Here is a 17,352-nt window from a genome sequence, read left to right as displayed (position 1 = left end):
TAAGTAGGTCTTACGCTGCGCTATTTCACTCCCTTTTAACGGTGGTGTATTAAACACCCAGAACTCCCATTTGTCGATCATTAAGAGGTTCAAAGCAGAAAAATCGGGCAGCACGGTGCCACAGTAGTTAGCACTGCTGCCTCACAGCGTCAGAGACTGGGGTTTAATTCTGGCTTCAGGTCGCTGTCTGTGTGGAGTCTGCACATTCTCCGTGTCTGCGAGGGTTTCCTCCGGGTGCTCCGGTTTCCTCTCAGTCCAGAGATGTGCAGATTAGGTGAAGTAACCATGCTAAATTCTCCCTCGGTTAACCTGAATAGGCACCAGAGTGGCTTGATTGCAGTGTTAATCTAAGCCTACTTGTGACACAAATAAATAAATTTCAAAAATCTGTGGCACATAATAAAGAGAACATAAATAAGATAAATAAAGATCTAAGTTTTATTTATAAGTTACAAGTAAGGCTTACATTAACACCACAATGAAGTTACTGTGAAATTCTCCTAGTCGCCACACTCCAGTCGCTGTTCAGGTCAATGCACCTACCTGGCACACCTCTCAGACTATGGAAGGAAAGTGGAGCACCCGGAGGAAACCCACGCAGACAGGGGGAGAACATGCAGACTCCACATAGACAATGACCCAAGCTGGGAATCGAACCCGGGTCCCTGACGCTGAGAGGCAGCAGTGCTAACCACCGTGCCACCTTACAACTAGGAAATCCACATCGGACAAATTACCCATCGCAACAGTTGCTTCAACAGTCTATAGGTAGTCAGAGAACGTTGATGCATGACTTACTTCACAATACATAGGGCTTTAGACTGAGCATGGAAACAGGCAGGAGCACTTTGGCAGCCTGCTTCCCACCATGCCTGACTACAAAATGGGCAGATGATTTCTGGTTACTTATTTCTGCCATGGCCTTAAAAGAATTTCACCTCCAAAGCCTTGACCACTAGCAAACTGAACACAATAGCTGTCATCTTCTCAAAATCATTGTAAATACTGGCAGATCATCTGTATCACAACGTCAAATGCAATACAAGTCACGCGTAACAATATTCTCTATCCACGTTCTCAAGGGTAGTTAGGAAGGAGCAATAATTGTTGACTAACTCACATCCCAAGGATGAATTTAGAGAAACATATACCAAGGGGAAACTGCTTAATTCCAGATTCAACTTTAAAATTTCCGTAACTCTTGAAATCCCAGAACTACATCCAAAAAGATAGCAGTGGATTTCTCACCATTTGTTCCTCTGACTTTCAGACACAAGCATCATTCCCAATGTGTACACTATAACATACTAAATTCCAGCCAAATTCAATTAGCTGCTGGAGGCAATAAAGAAGTATCCCTCCAGACTATTGCAAATATCCCTCTGAGCTAGGTGGACAGACACGAGGAATATAATAACATAGGAGAAAAGGCTTACAAGGACACACGGTAACAGAACAATTAGGTGAAGTGCACTTCATCAGGAGAGCCCTTGCACTGACCCCCTCCTAATGACAGATTTCACTCGCAAGCCACCCCAGGCATTTCCCTGCTCAGCGTGGGGACCATTTTGCTCTGCATCTCTCTCCTCCTCACTAGCGCCTCACCCTCCTCCAGGTCTGGAGGGGCCAAGTTATAGAGAACCAGCACAATGTGCAAGATCCTTGAGGCATCAGAACTACATCTTCAGAGGCATGTTGGTAGTCCTGGTGAGTAGGTAGCTTTGTTGTGTGTTCGGGATCATGCAAAAGGGTTAGCAGACAGCCCTTCAAGGGATGTTCTTAAGCTGAACATTGCACATTGAATGTGTGCAATATTCAAGAGAGCTTGCACATTGTGTTGGTTCACCTTAAGAATCTGTCCGTGTGGAGGTTGGGTGGTGACATGAGGAGCTCCAGGACAGCAAGCACACCCAGGCACCAAGCTAGTTATCACAGAGCAGCTGAATACTTAGGAAATGGAAGCAGTTCCTGTTAATGATTCTCACTGGCTACACACAGCTTGTCTCAAATCAGCATTATGAAGCATGAAATTATTCACTTTCAAATGCTTTAGAAATATAACTTTTAGTTTGGGGATTAAACTGTTAAATGTGAGATAAGTGGAAAAGGCCTGGGTTTGATAAATTGGTAAACACCTCTAAGATAATTACCATCCAGTCCTTCCTGAGGTACTTGGCAGAGTTGGAATGTCTCCAGTTGCCTTCTTAAGATGCTAAATTATCAACGTGGATCCCAGATCAAATAAATATTTGAGAATCAAATGGTAAAAAAAAATGTTGCTTCTACTTAATATGCTTTTCAGATCAAAGGTTGAAAATTGAAATTAATTAGTTGAAATGATCTGAACATCCCAAGTATGCCATGTTGCCATGGGAATAGATTTCATAAAGGTGGTTTTTTCAAGAGGCAGAGAGAGATGCCAGGAGTCAGTTTGAAAGACTGTGAGAAGGCAAAAGTGCATCTCCCAACAACCAGAACAAGTAGCAGAGAGGCTATTAGGAACAAGAGATGTTCCTGTGTTGGAGTAACTAAGTACAAATTAGAAGTGGGAACTGTGCTCAGAACGAGAAAACCAAGTACATGAAGAATTAAAATTGTCAGATCTGCCTGGTAAAGCCAGTGGAAGGGATCAACAATGGAATGTTCACAATGGGAGCGCTCTGGAAGCGCAAGTGCCAGGCTGGGAAACTGAAGATAATCAAAGTGAATTCCTGAGAGCTGTGGCACATTATTGTTAGGTCCAAGGAGAAGTGAAAGAAATTACATGGCCCCAGAAGGTATAATGGATCTCTCAAATAGAGTCAAAAACAGAACTGAAAGTGGTCTGTTGAGATTTTCAAGTCCAAGTAATGAAGGTTTCACAAATTATATATGTGTTAGTACTTGCTTTGCTTAACTCATAAACATTAAATGTTTTTGTTTAAAACATGAAATCTTGTGGCATTATTCTTTCAATTAAAAGCTGGGCATTCAAATCCTTTCAATGGTCTCCCTGGAGTTCAAAACACTTGAGATGCAATTGTGTGCTGTCATTTGAAAGATGCTAAAGTCTATAGCTGATTCTTAGAATGAGCTACAGGTGAAAAAGTTCAAGGCAGCAGGCACTTTACAAGGTAGAGTATGCTGGGCAGTACTATAAGGCCTGAGGTTTTCCTCCCTCAATGAGAGCCCAAATGCCAGACAACATTTGCCTAAATGGAAGCAACCAACGTTTTCAGGAACTTCATTTTGACAGTTCACTGAATGCTCAGCTGGACTACCAAAGCTTACTGGACTCCTCTATCCCTGGCTCGTCTGGCCAATATTCCCTGGCGAGTCACCATGGTTTAAGCATGCTTAGACCACCCGTTACCCTCTCAGCAATGAGCCCTCCACCTAACTGAATGGTGTGGCCATATTTCTTGACTGTTTTGCTGCCTCCTTTGAGTGATCTTTCACGTAATCCAGGTCTTCCCACAACATTTCTAAATTGGCCTTTGATGACTTGCCAAGATCAATGTGCCTTCTGGCTGAATTTGGCAGATTGCAATGCGTCGCCTTTCCCTCCAGGCAAAGTAGCTGACAGTAGTAACAACAATGTCTTTTTTTTGCATCTGCCCACCTCCCATATTCAGCCCCACATATCCTGCCCCTGGCGATGACAAGTCTCAACTCAGTAGGGTGTCAGCTTAGAGAGCAGCAAATCTTCAGCGTGACTGTACGATCTGGCCCATTATAAAGTGGCACGTTACTGAGGGTAAATTCTGACTGTCACTAATGCTAATCCAGTTCACCTGCAATCCTCTTTCAATTCAGTACTTCAAATGATTCAAAAAGCAGTGTTAGCAACAATTACGATTGTAACCATTTAATTCCAAAAGTACAACTTTCCCATTTATATTTACATAGCCGAGAAAAGAGCTGACGTTTTGAGTCCAGATGACCCTTTGTCAAAGCATAGATGCAGGGTCATCTGGCTTTGAAACCTCAGCTCTCTTCTCTCCTTACAGATGCTGCCAGACCTGCTGAGATTTTCCAACAAAAATATCTGTTTTGGTTTCAGATTCCAGCATCCGCAATAATTTGCTTTAATATTTATACAGTGACTTTAATGCAGTAAAACATTACAAAGGCATTTCTCATAAAACAAAAGTATAACATTGAGCCATATGAGGAGATATTTGGTCAAGTGACCAAAATGTTGGTAGACTTTAAGGAGTATATTAAATGAGGAAAAAGTGAGGTAAAAAAGCATAGGAAGGAAATTCCAGAGCTTAGCACTCAAGGTATGAGAGCACAGCCACCAGTGAAGTGGTTAAAATGCAAGGCTTACACTTACCAAATCTCCTGGTTGGTTTGGGTGTTTAAACCATTCAACATTAAATCCACTGCCTCTTGGCGCAGTTGAAATATATTTACAACTTAACTGCACATCACCACCTTTGGCAACTTCCAATGCATCCTTAGAGGTGATGACATCAATTGCAGTCACAGCTGTTAGCACTGTAGAATTAAAAAAGGAGGAAAATTGCAATTAGGTCCAAGAGAATCTCTACCACATCAGGTGCTATTCTTCTTCAATGAGATTAAACGTTGGCCCAGATATAACACACATTCTTTCAATTATCACTGCCAATAAATTGGTATCATGCAGCAAGGTGATTTGATTTATTATTGTCCCATGTATTAGTATACAGTGAAAAGTGTTGTTTCTTGCACTACACAGACAAAGTATACCGTTCACAGAGAAGGAATGGAGGGAGTGCAGAATGTAGTGTCACAGTCATAGCTAGGGTGTGGAGGAAAATCAACGTAATGCAAGGTAGGTCCATTCAGAAGTCTGATGGCAGCAGGGAAGAAGCTGTTCTTGAGCCGGTTGGTACATGACCTCAGACTTTTATAACTTTTTTCTGACAGAAGGAGGTGGAAGAGAGAATGTCCAAGGTACACGTGGCCCTCGATTATGCTGGCTGCTTCTCCAAGGCAGTGGGAGGTGTAGACAGAGTCAATGGATCGATGGTTTGTGTGATGGACTGAGCTTCATTCACGACCCTTTGTGTGATCTTAGGCAGAGCAGGAGCCATACTAAGGTGTGACACAACCAGAAAAAATGCTTTCTATGGTGGATCTGTAACAGTTGATGAGAGTTAGATGCATTGGCCACATGCTAAATTCCCCCTCAGTGTACCCGAGCAGGTGCCGGAGTGTGGTGACTATGAGATTTTCACACTAGCTTCATTGTAGTATTAACGTAAGCCAGCTGGCGATTTTAAAAAATGAACTTATAACTTCCTCATGTCTTAAATGGGAGACCCCTTCCTTTTAAACTATGTTGCCTTATTCTAGACTCCCCTCACTAGAGGAAATATTTGCTCAGCATCAACCTTGGCACTCAGTATTTTATATATTTCAATAAAATCACATCTCACTCTTCTAAACTCCAATGAATATAGGCCCAATCTGCTCAATATCTCCAGTTAATCATCCGAGTATGTATACTGGTGATCATGCAGATTTTCCACCAGTTAGGTTGCTGTAAAACCAGGTGGTTTTCCTAAACAAACAACAGAAGCTTGTTGCACACTGATTCACTCCATTACAAGCTTAAGTTGCAGGGATTGCAATGATCAGCTCAACTAGACATCATACGGAAAAGGCCATTTTAAAATTAGACCACTATTTTTAATCAAAACATTTGAATTAAACAAGGTTTGACAAACATAAGATACAATAATTTAAAAACACATTATATTGAAAAACATCACACATTTGATTTAAAAAAAAAATCGACAGATGCTCTTTCTTCAAACAAAAACCACTTTACTGATTAAACTTAGCTTCTCAGGATACTATGTCTAAAATGCCATTTCTTCCAACCTCTTTCGCCCTCTCCAAGGTATTTCTATCTTGCTGAGGGATGGTGCTATGGGCATTGTCTCATGCCTAATCCAAATGGCAATTATTCATATGATTCTGATGGGTAGCATTGGCAGATCATTTGCCCATATTGTGGCTGGGGTTGAACCTCTCCTCCTCCACCATCAAGAACACAAACCTCAGTGAATCTTGCTTTCCTATCACAAGTTTATTATTTTATTTAATGAATGCAAAGTCCCTAAGCCAAGCAGTTTCTTCCAGTCCTGCAGTGTTGAGTATGGATAGGCCGAGTCTGTGAATTAGACACTCTTTTATGATGTGATGCGTAGTTTATTCTCCCCATAGGGGGCTGGCACTAATGCCCCATCTGTGGAGATTGGGCCAAGCCCCTTATCACAGGCATCGAGCACGATCTTACCGGTCTACTGCGCCAGTTGATTAGCATGGTGGGCCAGGAAGCAGCCCAAAACGCTGGGTTGTGCTGGGTGCAAATTGGTCTTGCACCAAACGTCATTTTCCTGGCTCTTTTTTTGCTGACGGGGCCCATTTAGGAATTGTCATGATTGGTATGACATTAATGTGTCTGGCATGGCCTTTTCCAGTCTCCCGACACTTAGAATCACTCTTGGTCACCACCAAAGGGGATTAGGCAACTCCACTGGCGGGGCTCAATCTTAGTCTGTTGAAACCCCTGGGTGATTGGGGGCATGGTCAAGCAGTGGCCATTGGGCATTGTCAGCCTGGCAGTGCCAGGGATCGGGCCTGAGATTAAGGGGGTGGGGGGGTCTGATCAGCAAAGATTGGGGGTGGGAGGGTGCCATGACAGGGGGCTTATTGGAAGGGTCCCGATGCTGATGACCCATGTTACAGTGGAGGGGGTTACACAGCAGTCAGGCAGGAGGTCTCACAGTGCACTGGTAATTGGGGTGCCAGCTTCCCTGGTATCCATAAGCTCAACACCCTCCCCTTCTGGTGCAAATCTCCCAAATGTCAAAAAAAACCAACAAGATTTCAGTGCCAACACTCTGATTTTTAGACTCTGAATTTTTTGGTACGATTGCACCCATTGAATCTCATGGTTATCAAAGCCAATTTGAAAATCATTGGATAGCATTCTAAGTTAAAGCTCAAGTTTGCTAACTAAGCTTAAAATCTGTGTTTTTAAATTACTCCGTGGCATGAGTGCAAGCCCAGCATTTATTATTATCCGTTGCCCTCAAGGTGGTAGAGATGAGCTGCCTTCTTAAACGTCTGCAACCCCTCCTATCAGTTCTGATAGGGAGGGAGCTGCAGGAATTGACCTAATAGTGATGATGGAATGATGGTATAGTTCCTAGTGTGTGACATGGAAGGAAACGTGGAGGCCCTGGCTTTCCCATGCACTGGTTCTTCTAGGTAGCAGAGGTCATGGATGCACAGGGTGCTTTTATAAGAGCCCAGGTGAATTGCTGCAGTGAATTTTGTACCATTATGCACCAACGTGGAGTGGGTGAATGGTTAAGGTTAAGGTGATGGATGGAGTGCCAATGGAGCAGCTGCTTTGTCCAGCATGGTATCAAGCTTTGAGTGTCGTCACAGCGGCAGACATCCAGGCATCATCACACCCCGGACTTGAGTCGTCTCAATGGAAGACAGGACGTGGGAAGTTATTCACCACATAATGTGTTGGTAGCCACAACATTTTATGGTTGGTTCAGTTCAATTTCTGGTTAATGGCAATGCCCAGGGTGTTGATGGTGGGGGATTTGGTGATTGGAGTGTCAAGGATAGATGGTTAAATTCTTTGTTGGGTCATTGCCTGGCACTTGTCGGAATAGATAAAAATGATGGAAGTTTCGGAAGCGACAGATGTTGGTTGAAGTTAGTTTGATGGGGGTTGTACTCTGGTGTCAATAGCTGTAATGTTTCTGATTTATATCAGTGGCTTGCGTGACGATATTACTGCAAACTGGTTCAAAAATGTTCCAATTAAAACAAAGTAGGAGCAATAACAGAACCTGAGAGTATGAATCAAAAGTAACAATGCGGTGGATGGATCAATGAGAAACTAAGTTAAAAGATGGACAAGTATGAAGTGTTCTACAAATTATGGGAAAATTAGCTACCTATATATTGCATCAGTATAGCTCAAACAGGGATGATGTTGAAGTGGGCTGAGGATCTGACTGGGACTCAATGTTGCATATTGATTGGTATAAACAACCAACAAAAGCAGTAAAATGTTGAACCACATAACAAGATTAGTAAAACTTAAGTTAGAGAAAGTTATGACCAAATGCTGTACAGCTCGGTCTAACCTGCGTCCAATCTGATCACTAAGCCACACGTTAAATTGTTAGAGACAATGCTTGAGGATAGAACAAATCTTCTGTCAATGACTCCTGCTTTGAAAGGAAACTGAAAGTGTTTTCTCAGCCGTGGAAGGAGATAATGATCAATAAAACCAGACGCGGCACTAGTTTGACCACATCTGGAACGCTGAAAAGTTTTGGTCCCCTGATTGAAGATATACCAACATTGCAAGCAGTCCAGAAAAGGTTCAGTAGGTGATCTTAGTGGTTTTTTTTTACAAGGAGAGGTTGAGTACGGTGAACCTGCACTCAATGGAGTTTAGAAGAATGTGAGGTGACCTTATTGAGACATACAGGATTCTCAGGGGGCTTGACAGGGTAGATGCTGAAAGATCATTTCCCCTTGTGGGAGTGTCTAGGACCAGATGGCACAATCTCAGAGAAAGGGGTCATCCACTTAAGAAAGAGGAGGAGGAATTTTAAAGTTTCTTTATTAGTGTCACAAGTTGGCTTACATTAACACTCTCAGGAGGTGGTGAGTCTGTGAAATTCTTTACCACAGAGAGCTGTAGTGGCTGGGTCATTAACTGTGTTCAACGCAGAAATGGACAGATTTTTAATTAATAAGGAAATCAAGGATTATGGGGATAAGATGGGAAAGTGGAGTTGAGGATTATCCTATCAGATCAGTCATGATCTCATTGAACAAAGGAGCAGACTTGATGGGCTGAATGGTCTATTTGATTGGATTTTATTTGTCACATGGATTAATAAACAGTGAAAAGTATTATTTCTTGCGCACTAGACAAAGCATACCATTCATAGAGAAGGAAACGAGAGAGTGCAGAATGTAATGTTACATTCATAGCTAGGGTATAGAGAAAGATCAACTTAGTGTGAGGTAGGTCCATTCAAAGGTCTAATGTCAGCAGAGAAGAAGCTGTTCTTGAGTCGGTTGGTATTGACTTCAGACTTTTGTATCTTTTCCCCCCCAATGGAAGAAGGTGGAAGAGAGAATGTCTGGGGTGCACGTGGTCATTAATGATGCTGGCTGCTTTTCTGAGGCAACGGGAAGTGTAGACAGTGTCAATGAGTGGGAGGTTGGTTTGAGTGATGGACTAGGATTCGTTCATGACCTTTTGTAGTTTCTTGCGATCTTGGGCAGCGCAGGAACTATACCAAACTGTGACACAGCCAGAAAGAATGCATTTTAAAAGTTGGTGAGAGTCTTAGCGGACGTGCCAAATTTCCTTAGTCTTCTGAGAAAGTAGAGGCATTGGTGGGTTTTCTTAACTATAGCATGGGGGGGGCGGGGGGGGGGGGGGGTGTGAAAAACGGAGACAGGATGTTGGTGATCTGGACACCTAAAAACTTGAAGCTCTCGACCCTTTCTACTTCGTCCCCAATAATGACAGGGCATATCTAACTCCTGCGACTTAGAGTTTTATGATTTTAAAAGGTGCACGTTATGGTAAACAGGATAGAAAGAGACTCAGAAGATCACTTTCAGAGTAAGATAAGGGCTACCCAGATTCAAACCAGTAAAAGGAACTGATGAGAAATTCTTCACTAATCTCCATCAGTTCAACTAAATAAACTCCTGAAAGGACAAAAGTCAAGATCACTTGAATTATTTGAAGAGACATTCTTCGCAGTGTGCGAATTTAACGTGAAGGTTAAATTTTCCAAAGTTCACATGTAATTGCTTTTTAAGACAAGATAAGACAGTGGTTTGTATACATGAATCAGGCTTTCCCCGCCATCCTTACACAGTACTGTGGATTTAGTAGAGGTTGGAAATTGTGGTATGAATGAGGATTATTTAATTTAAAATAGTATAGAACATTATAGAATGCTATAATCCATGACTCAGGCATGTGTTTTGAGACTTGTAATGATGAATAATATTCAATAATGTTCAACATTGTTGTTGAAAGTTGTACATTAGTGGAAGTTGCTTAGTTACCATGCAATAAACATAGGTAGAGTTCATATCATTTATATTTGTAAGGTCAAGATTCCCAAGGAAACATGGAGTGTTAAATCAAATGACAGAATTGTTTTTGTTTATTTGTGTCACATTAACACTTTAATGAAGTTACTGTGAAATCCCCTAGTTGCCACACTCCAGTACCCATTCGGGTACACTGAGGGAGAATTTAACATGGCCAATGCATCTAACCAGCATGTCTTACGGACTGTAGAAGGAAACTGGAGCACCCAGAGTGAACTTACGCAGACGCTGGGAGAATGTGCAAGCTCCACACAGGCAATGACCCAAGCTGAGAATCAAACATGGGTCCCTGGTACTGAGAGGCAGCAGTGCTAACCACTGTGCTACCACGTTACAGCACAAGTCTTAGACCAGTATTCCTGCAAACTGCATTTTAGCTTTCTTTAGAACAATTTTACCACGCAATGATTTTATTTCCACAGCAAGAAAAAGTTAGAGTTTATTTATTAGTCACAGTAAGGCTTACATTAATGCTGCAATGAAGTTACTGTGAAATTCCCCTAGTCGTCACTCTGGTTGCTGTTTGTGTCAATTCACCTAACCAGCACGTCTTTCAGTTTCCTCCCACAGGAAGGGCACGCAGACATGTGGAGAACGTGCAAACCCCATACAGACAGTGACTCAAACTGGAAATCGAACATGGATCCCTGCCGCTGTGAGGTAGCAGTGCCACCGGGTGACTGAACAACTGCAGGCCAGTCGGTTTAACCTCACTGGCGGGAAAGCTTCTAGAAACAATGATTAGGGTCAAAATTAAGTAGCAACTTGAGAAAAATGCAGATTAATTAAGGAAAGCCATTTGTCATGAGGAACTTGTGTTCAACTAACTAGAAGATTTTTTGATCAGGTAACAGAGAGGTTTGATCAGGGTAATGCTGTTGATATGATATACACAAGCTTCAAAAAGGGATTTGAAGTGTGCTGCACAACAGACTTGATACATAAATGAATGACCTAAACCTTGGTGCCTGTGGCATAATTTCAAAAATAGTGGATACATGAAAGTTGGAAGCTTTGTGAACAGTGAGGAAGATTGCAGGCAGGTCTGCGGAATGGGTGGAAAATTGGCAGATGAAATTCAGTGTACAGAAGTGTGAGATGATTCGTTTTGGTAGTAAGAACATGGAAAGCCAATATAAAATAAAGGGTAGAATTCTAAAAAGGGTACAAGAGCAAAGGGACCTGGGGGTATAGATGCAAAATTAAAGTGAAGGGCAGGCTGGGAGTGCAGTTAATAAAGGATGCCACAGCTTAGGTTTATTACCAGGAGTATAAAGCACAACAGCAAGGAAGTCATGTGAAACCTGTAAGGAAAAAACAAGGGTAATGTGTCCAGTTCCAGGTGCTACATTTCAGGAAAGCTGTGAAGGTACAAGAAGCAGTGCAGAAAAGATTCCCAATAACGACCCAGGATTGAGAAACTTTGGTTCCATAGATAGATTGGAGAGGTTGGGACTGTTTTCCTTTGTGAAGGTTGAGAGGAGATTTGATAAAGGTTTTCAAAATCATGAAGGATCCAGACAGAGTAGATAGGGAGAAACTGGTGGAAAGATCGAGAATAAGAAGGCACAAATTTAAAGGAAGTGGCAAGAGAAACAATGGACACAAGGAACAACCTTTTCACACAGTGAGTCAGTGGAATCTTCAATGCCTGAGAGTGTGGTAAAGGCAGATTCAGTCAAGGTATTTAAGAAATAATTGGATTATGATGTGGAAAGGAAGAGAAGTCCAGGGAGTGGTGCTAGGTAAATGTACCTCTGGAAAGTCAGCCTAGACACAATGGCCAGAATTCTACTGCCCCGCCTGCCATAGAAATCAAGGGCAAGGGGTGGAAAATGAGAAGGTCTGTCGACCTCAGGCAGGATTTTATGATTTTGGTACAAGCGAGGACGAAAATCCCAAACAATGAGTAAAATGGTCTCTCCTTCTGCGCTTTAACCATTCTGTGATCTGACATAAAAGGAATTGAACCTTTGGAGCTGTAGTGAAGCCCTGAATCTACTATTTTTGTTTAAATATCTAACTCCTCCAGTGAGAGACTTTTTTTTTTACAGATTATACCTTATTTCCGTGCTTTAGTAATTGGCAAAAGAATAGGAAGTGATTTTGATTTGAGTTATTATTGTCACATGTATTAGCATACAGTGAAAAGTATTGTTTCTTGCATGCTACACAAACAAAGCATACCATTCATAGAGAAGGAAACGAAAGACTGCAGAATGTAGTGTTACAGACATGGCTAGAATATGAAAAAAAACTTCTTAGGCAATAGTTATGATGTGTAATGCATTGCTGAAAAACAGATCTGGAAACAGATTTAATAACTTCCAAAGAGGGAGTTGGAGAACTATCTGAAAATGAAAAAAGAACCGCATAGCTATATGGAAAAGATGGGAAGGCAGACTTATTGGATAGTTCTTTCAAGGCACCAGCTTAGTTTTATAACGGACTGAAAGGCTTCCTTTTGTCCTGTGTTATTTTATGGTTTTAAATTATTCTTTAGCTCAAATAAATGGTTGAGAAAAAAAAATAGTAAAATAAGGTGCATTTAAATCAGCAGAGAATTTAATTTCTGGTGTAAGATAATGGGAAATAAACATAATTCATTTACAAAACACAATTGCGAAATCATATCACAAGTTTCAGTCACACCCAGTTTCTGGCATCATTCTATTTCATTCAACCACTAATAAGTTGTAGTACACATTCTTGTAGCGGACTGAAGAAATGCTGTATCTTTTAGTTGTGACAAATGCCCCATCAACCTGCTCAGGTGGAAGGGTGTAATTCCTTTGTATCTTTGAGAGGAACAGAAAAGTTCTCCCATTGTTCCGGTCAACATTCATTCTCTATTTAAGAGCAGAAGAAATCAATTTTCAGGTCAATCATCTCACTGCAGTTTCAGCTACTTTCCTGTGAGGAAATGAATTACATCCTGTTTTATGACAAGAGTTCCACCCCAATAAAACCTCATTGTAAAGCATTTGGAGTTCATCTTGACCAAGACATTATTTGAATTCAACTTGGTCCTTCCTTTTGCTGCAAGTGACAGGATCCACTTACCACCTCATCCACAATTTTAGTGTATAAACAATCTGGTTAGTCTCGTTACTATTACAATTACACCGCTGAGTCACAGTAAACAGGTACAGTAAGTAATTAAGAAAATTAATAGAATGTTATCATTTATTGAGAGAGGGAATTGAATACAAAAGTGGGGAGGTTCTGCTTCAGTTATTTAGGGCATTGATGAGACCACACCTGGAGTAGGGTGTACAGTACTGGTATCCTTATTTAAAGAAAGGTGTAAATGTATTCGAAGCAATTCAGATAAGGTTTACAAGACTAATACCAGAAATGGGCAGTGTTGTCTTATGATGAAAGATTGGAGAGGTTAGGTTTGTATCCACTAGAGTTTACATGACTAATCATAGAATCCCTACAGTGCAGAAGAGGCCATTCAGCCTATCAGATGTGCACAGACTCCCTATCAGAGTATCATACCTAGGCTTTCTCTCTCACTCTTTCCCTGTAACCACACATATTTCCCATGGCTAATTCCCCTAACCTACACATCTTGAGACACTAAGAGGCTATTTGGCATGACCAATTCACCTAACTTGCACATCTTTGGAGTGTGGAAGGAAACTCATGCAGAAATAGGGGAAGCGTGGAAACTCCAGGCAGAGAGGAGGAACTTCTTCACTCAAAGGGTGGTGAATCTCTGGAATTCTCTGCCCGTTGAAGTGGTGGAGGCTGCCTCGCTAAATATTTTTAAGACGTGGGTTGATGGGTTTTTGATGAGAGAGGGGATTAAGGGTTATGGGGAGAGGGCGGGAATGTGGAACTGAGCCACAACAGATCAGCCATGATCTTATTGAATGGCGGGGCAGGCTCGAAGGGCTAGATGGCCTACTCCTGCTCCTATTTCTTATGTTCTTATCCAAGCCAGAATTGAGCCCAATCCCTGGGGCTATGAGGCAGCAGTGCTAACACTGTGCCGCCCCACTGTGAGGCAGCTGGCCTTTAAGATTCTGAGGGGTATTGAACAGGGTGGATGTGGAGAGGATGTTTCCTGTATCGGAGAATCTAGAACTAGGGGTCACAGTTTAAACAAAATAAGGTGTCACTCATTTAAGACAAAGATAAGAACATTTTTCTCTTAAGGTCATGAATCTTTGGAACTCTGTTCCTCCAAAGACAGTGAAAGCAGAGTCTTTGAATTTTTTTTTAAGGCAGAGCTAGCTAGATTCTTGATTGACAAGGAGATAAGCAGGAATGTGGGGCTCAAGTTATAAGAATGATGGAGCAGGCTCGAGGGGCCTACTCCTAATTCCTACCTATCAATGTTGAGTTATTGGATAACTGGAACAAGTTAGTACAATTGTTGACTAATGAGACCCTGGGGAAGCTGTAACCTTTGACTGAGTGGACAAGAGTGGAGTTCTTACCTCCATGACCTTGAGAATGATAAAGTTCAAAATAAGTTTTAAAAATAGTGGGGCACGTGGCACACAGATTGTCACCCACATCCACCCCTGCCCAAGCAAGAAATGAAACTGTGACATGAATTCAGACAAAAGTTCAGTTTAAATAGGAATAAAATTTTATTCCTTTCTTACAATTACAAAGCCGATTTGTAAAGTGGACAGGGCAAGCCTTTAATCCATCTCCTCGCTCGCTTAAAAAAACAATTTAAACTGAGTCCAACTCACAGTTCCCACAAGACAGACATACAAGATCGAAACTGACAAGAACAGGCATTAGACCTGATGTTACACTTAAAAAGCCATATCTAAATATTAAATATCTTGGGGCGGCACAGTGGTTAGCACTAAGCCAGGGACCCAGGTTCAATTCCAGCTTGGGTCACTGTCTGTGCGGAGTTTCCATATTCTCCCCACGTCTGCATGGGTTTCCTCCGGGTGTTCTGGCTTCCTCGCACAGTCTGAAAGACGTGCTGGTTAGGAGCATTGGCTATGCTAAATTCTCCCTCAGTGTCACCTGAACAGGTGCCGGAGTGTGGCGACTAGGGGATTTTCACAGTACCTTCATTGCAGTGTTATTGTAAGCCTACTTGTGGCTAATAAATAAAATTGAAATACTTAAAAAAAAACACATCATGTACTGTGCGCAGTTCTGGTCGCCTCACTACAGGAAGGATGTGGAAGCTATTGAAAGGGTACAGAGGAGATTTACAAGGATGTTGCCTGGATTGGGAGGCATGCCTTATGAGGATAGGTTGAGGAGCTAGGTCTCTTCTCCCTGGAGAGACGAAGGTTGAGAGGCGACCTGATAAAGGTTTATAAAATGTTGAGAGGTATAGATAGGATGGATTCTCAGAGGCTATTTCCCAGGGCTGAAATGGTTGCTACGAGAGGACGCAGGTTTAAGGTGCTGGGGTGCCGGTACAGAGGAGATGTCAGGGGTAAGTTTTTCACTCAGAAGGTGGTGAGTGAGTGGAATCGGCTGCTGTCGGTGGTGGTGGAGGCGAACTCGCTGGGGCCTTTTAAGAGACTTCTGGATGAGTACATGGGATTTATCGGGATTGAGAGTTATAGATAGGCCTGATAGGTAGGGATATGATCGGCGCAACTTGTGGGCCAAAGGGCCTGTTTGTGTTGTAGTGCTCTATGTTCTAACTCTTTATGCTTAATATGGCAAATCGGATCACAACCCTTCAATGACTGCCCGTCTTATAAAGACCTTCCTTCAACTTATTCTTAACGAATTGTAAAGCATTTGGATTAGTTTCTCTCTCTGGCTATGCTCCAGGTAGTTTAGCCATTAATTCTGACCTGGTTTGGTAGCTTCCCCGAATGAGGAAGTGATTGGTTTAACAAATAAGAGAAGTGAGGGGGAGAGAGGAAAAAAAACAAAGTGCCTAAAAGTAATCAGAACAACCCAGTACACGGTGTGTGGACGGGGGGGATAACTGGGTTAAAACAAAGAGAGATGGGAGAAGAGTTCATATTTCCATCCTCACACTTAACGAAGACGATGAATACAGTTCCAGCTATCTGACCAAACTCCATTCTCAGGTAAATTCGAAACCGATGGCTCGTTTTTTTTCTCTCTCTCTGCAAATGTAAGGTGCGGCCACCAACCATGATTCCAGGTACACTGATCAATCGGAACACCTACCAGAAAACAGAATCAGCCCAACTCCAGCAAACATTCTCCTGTTAACTCTGAACGGTGGTGAGATGTTTAAAAGAAGCGAACCCTCCACGAAGCGAGTGTAAACTGAAAGTATTGATTTAGTGATAACCTGCCTGCCCCTCTGCCAGGTAGCCTGCTCCCGGAAGAATAAGGACATGTCAATCATTGCAGGGACTATCTCATTGGAGCGCCGCAGAACTCCTTCACTTTGATTGGGAGTAAGTGCTCTCCCCCTCGGGGCGAACACAAGTTTAATAACCCCCCCAAAAAAATTCCTCCCCTTTTAACATCCACAAAACACTTTGTCACCTCGTCCTTGAGTATCTCCCAAACTGTCCTCATCTGGAAATGATTTTCTGATATGCTAAATGATGTTTAGGTGGAGGTTTATGGAAACCAATCGAGAGGTTTTTTTTACACGCTGGTGGAAGTTCATAGTTTCTACGGTCGCTGATTTAACCTAGTGATCCAAGTGCCGAAGAGTGTTCGCTTTGCATCGCACGCTGCCTGGCTTTAAGTTAGATGAATGCGGAGGCTTAATTGTACAGCACTGTTTAAAAAAAACAGGTTTTGCTATCTGCCAGCCAGCCACACTGCAATTTCTATGGGAGTTTTGCACTGGAAGTTACCAATTAGAGAACAATTTCAGATCAACACGGTGGATCTGGGACATACGTGAAGCAACTGAAGAAATTGAGGAATTGTTAATCGGCAGTGTGGAGCAAACTAGAATATTTAATTCACTGCCCAATTATGCACAGAAATTGAATGAAAATGTCTCAGATAAAGAAGATAAATTTTCTACTAAAATCTCCAACAATAATTAAAATCTGAAGGAATGAGACCCTGCACTAGTAAATGTTAATTTTCAGTCCCAGAACTGTTATTTGACAATCATTTAGATTTATCATGCCAATAAAAAATGTACTTCCACCGGAATAGACATAGCCTATATTTTGCTGGAGATTTTAGTTAGTATATATTATGTTAATACTGAAAAGCCTGACAATTCCATGTGTTTGAATGGCG

At 42.0% G+C, this 17,352-nt stretch overlaps 1 protein-coding gene across 1 annotated transcript in view; it reads right to left on the bottom strand.

Annotated features, from left to right (window-relative positions):
• The window catches only part of gpa33a (glycoprotein A33 (transmembrane), paralog a), a 46,174-nt gene extending 29,744 nt beyond the window's left edge, over positions 1-16,430 (bottom strand). Inside the window, exons 1-2 of the mRNA XM_080203455.1 lie at positions 16,306-16,430; positions 4,319-4,482 (exon numbers count right to left, since the gene is read on the bottom strand). Coding sequence (XP_080059581.1) covers positions 4,319-4,482; positions 16,306-16,339 — 198 coding nt within the window. The 5' untranslated portion in view covers positions 16,340-16,430. The remainder of the gene's footprint in view (positions 1-4,318; positions 4,483-16,305) is intronic.
• Between the last annotated feature and the right edge of the window lie 922 nt (positions 16,431-17,352).

The sequence above is a fragment of the Carcharhinus amblyrhynchos genome, chromosome 15, assembly GCF_965287045.1.
Source record: "Carcharhinus amblyrhynchos chromosome 15, sCarAmb.v2.hapA, whole genome shotgun sequence".
NCBI lineage: Eukaryota > Metazoa > Chordata > Chondrichthyes > Carcharhiniformes > Carcharhinidae > Carcharhinus > Carcharhinus amblyrhynchos.
This window is presented reverse-complemented; position numbering and strand designations above follow the sequence as displayed.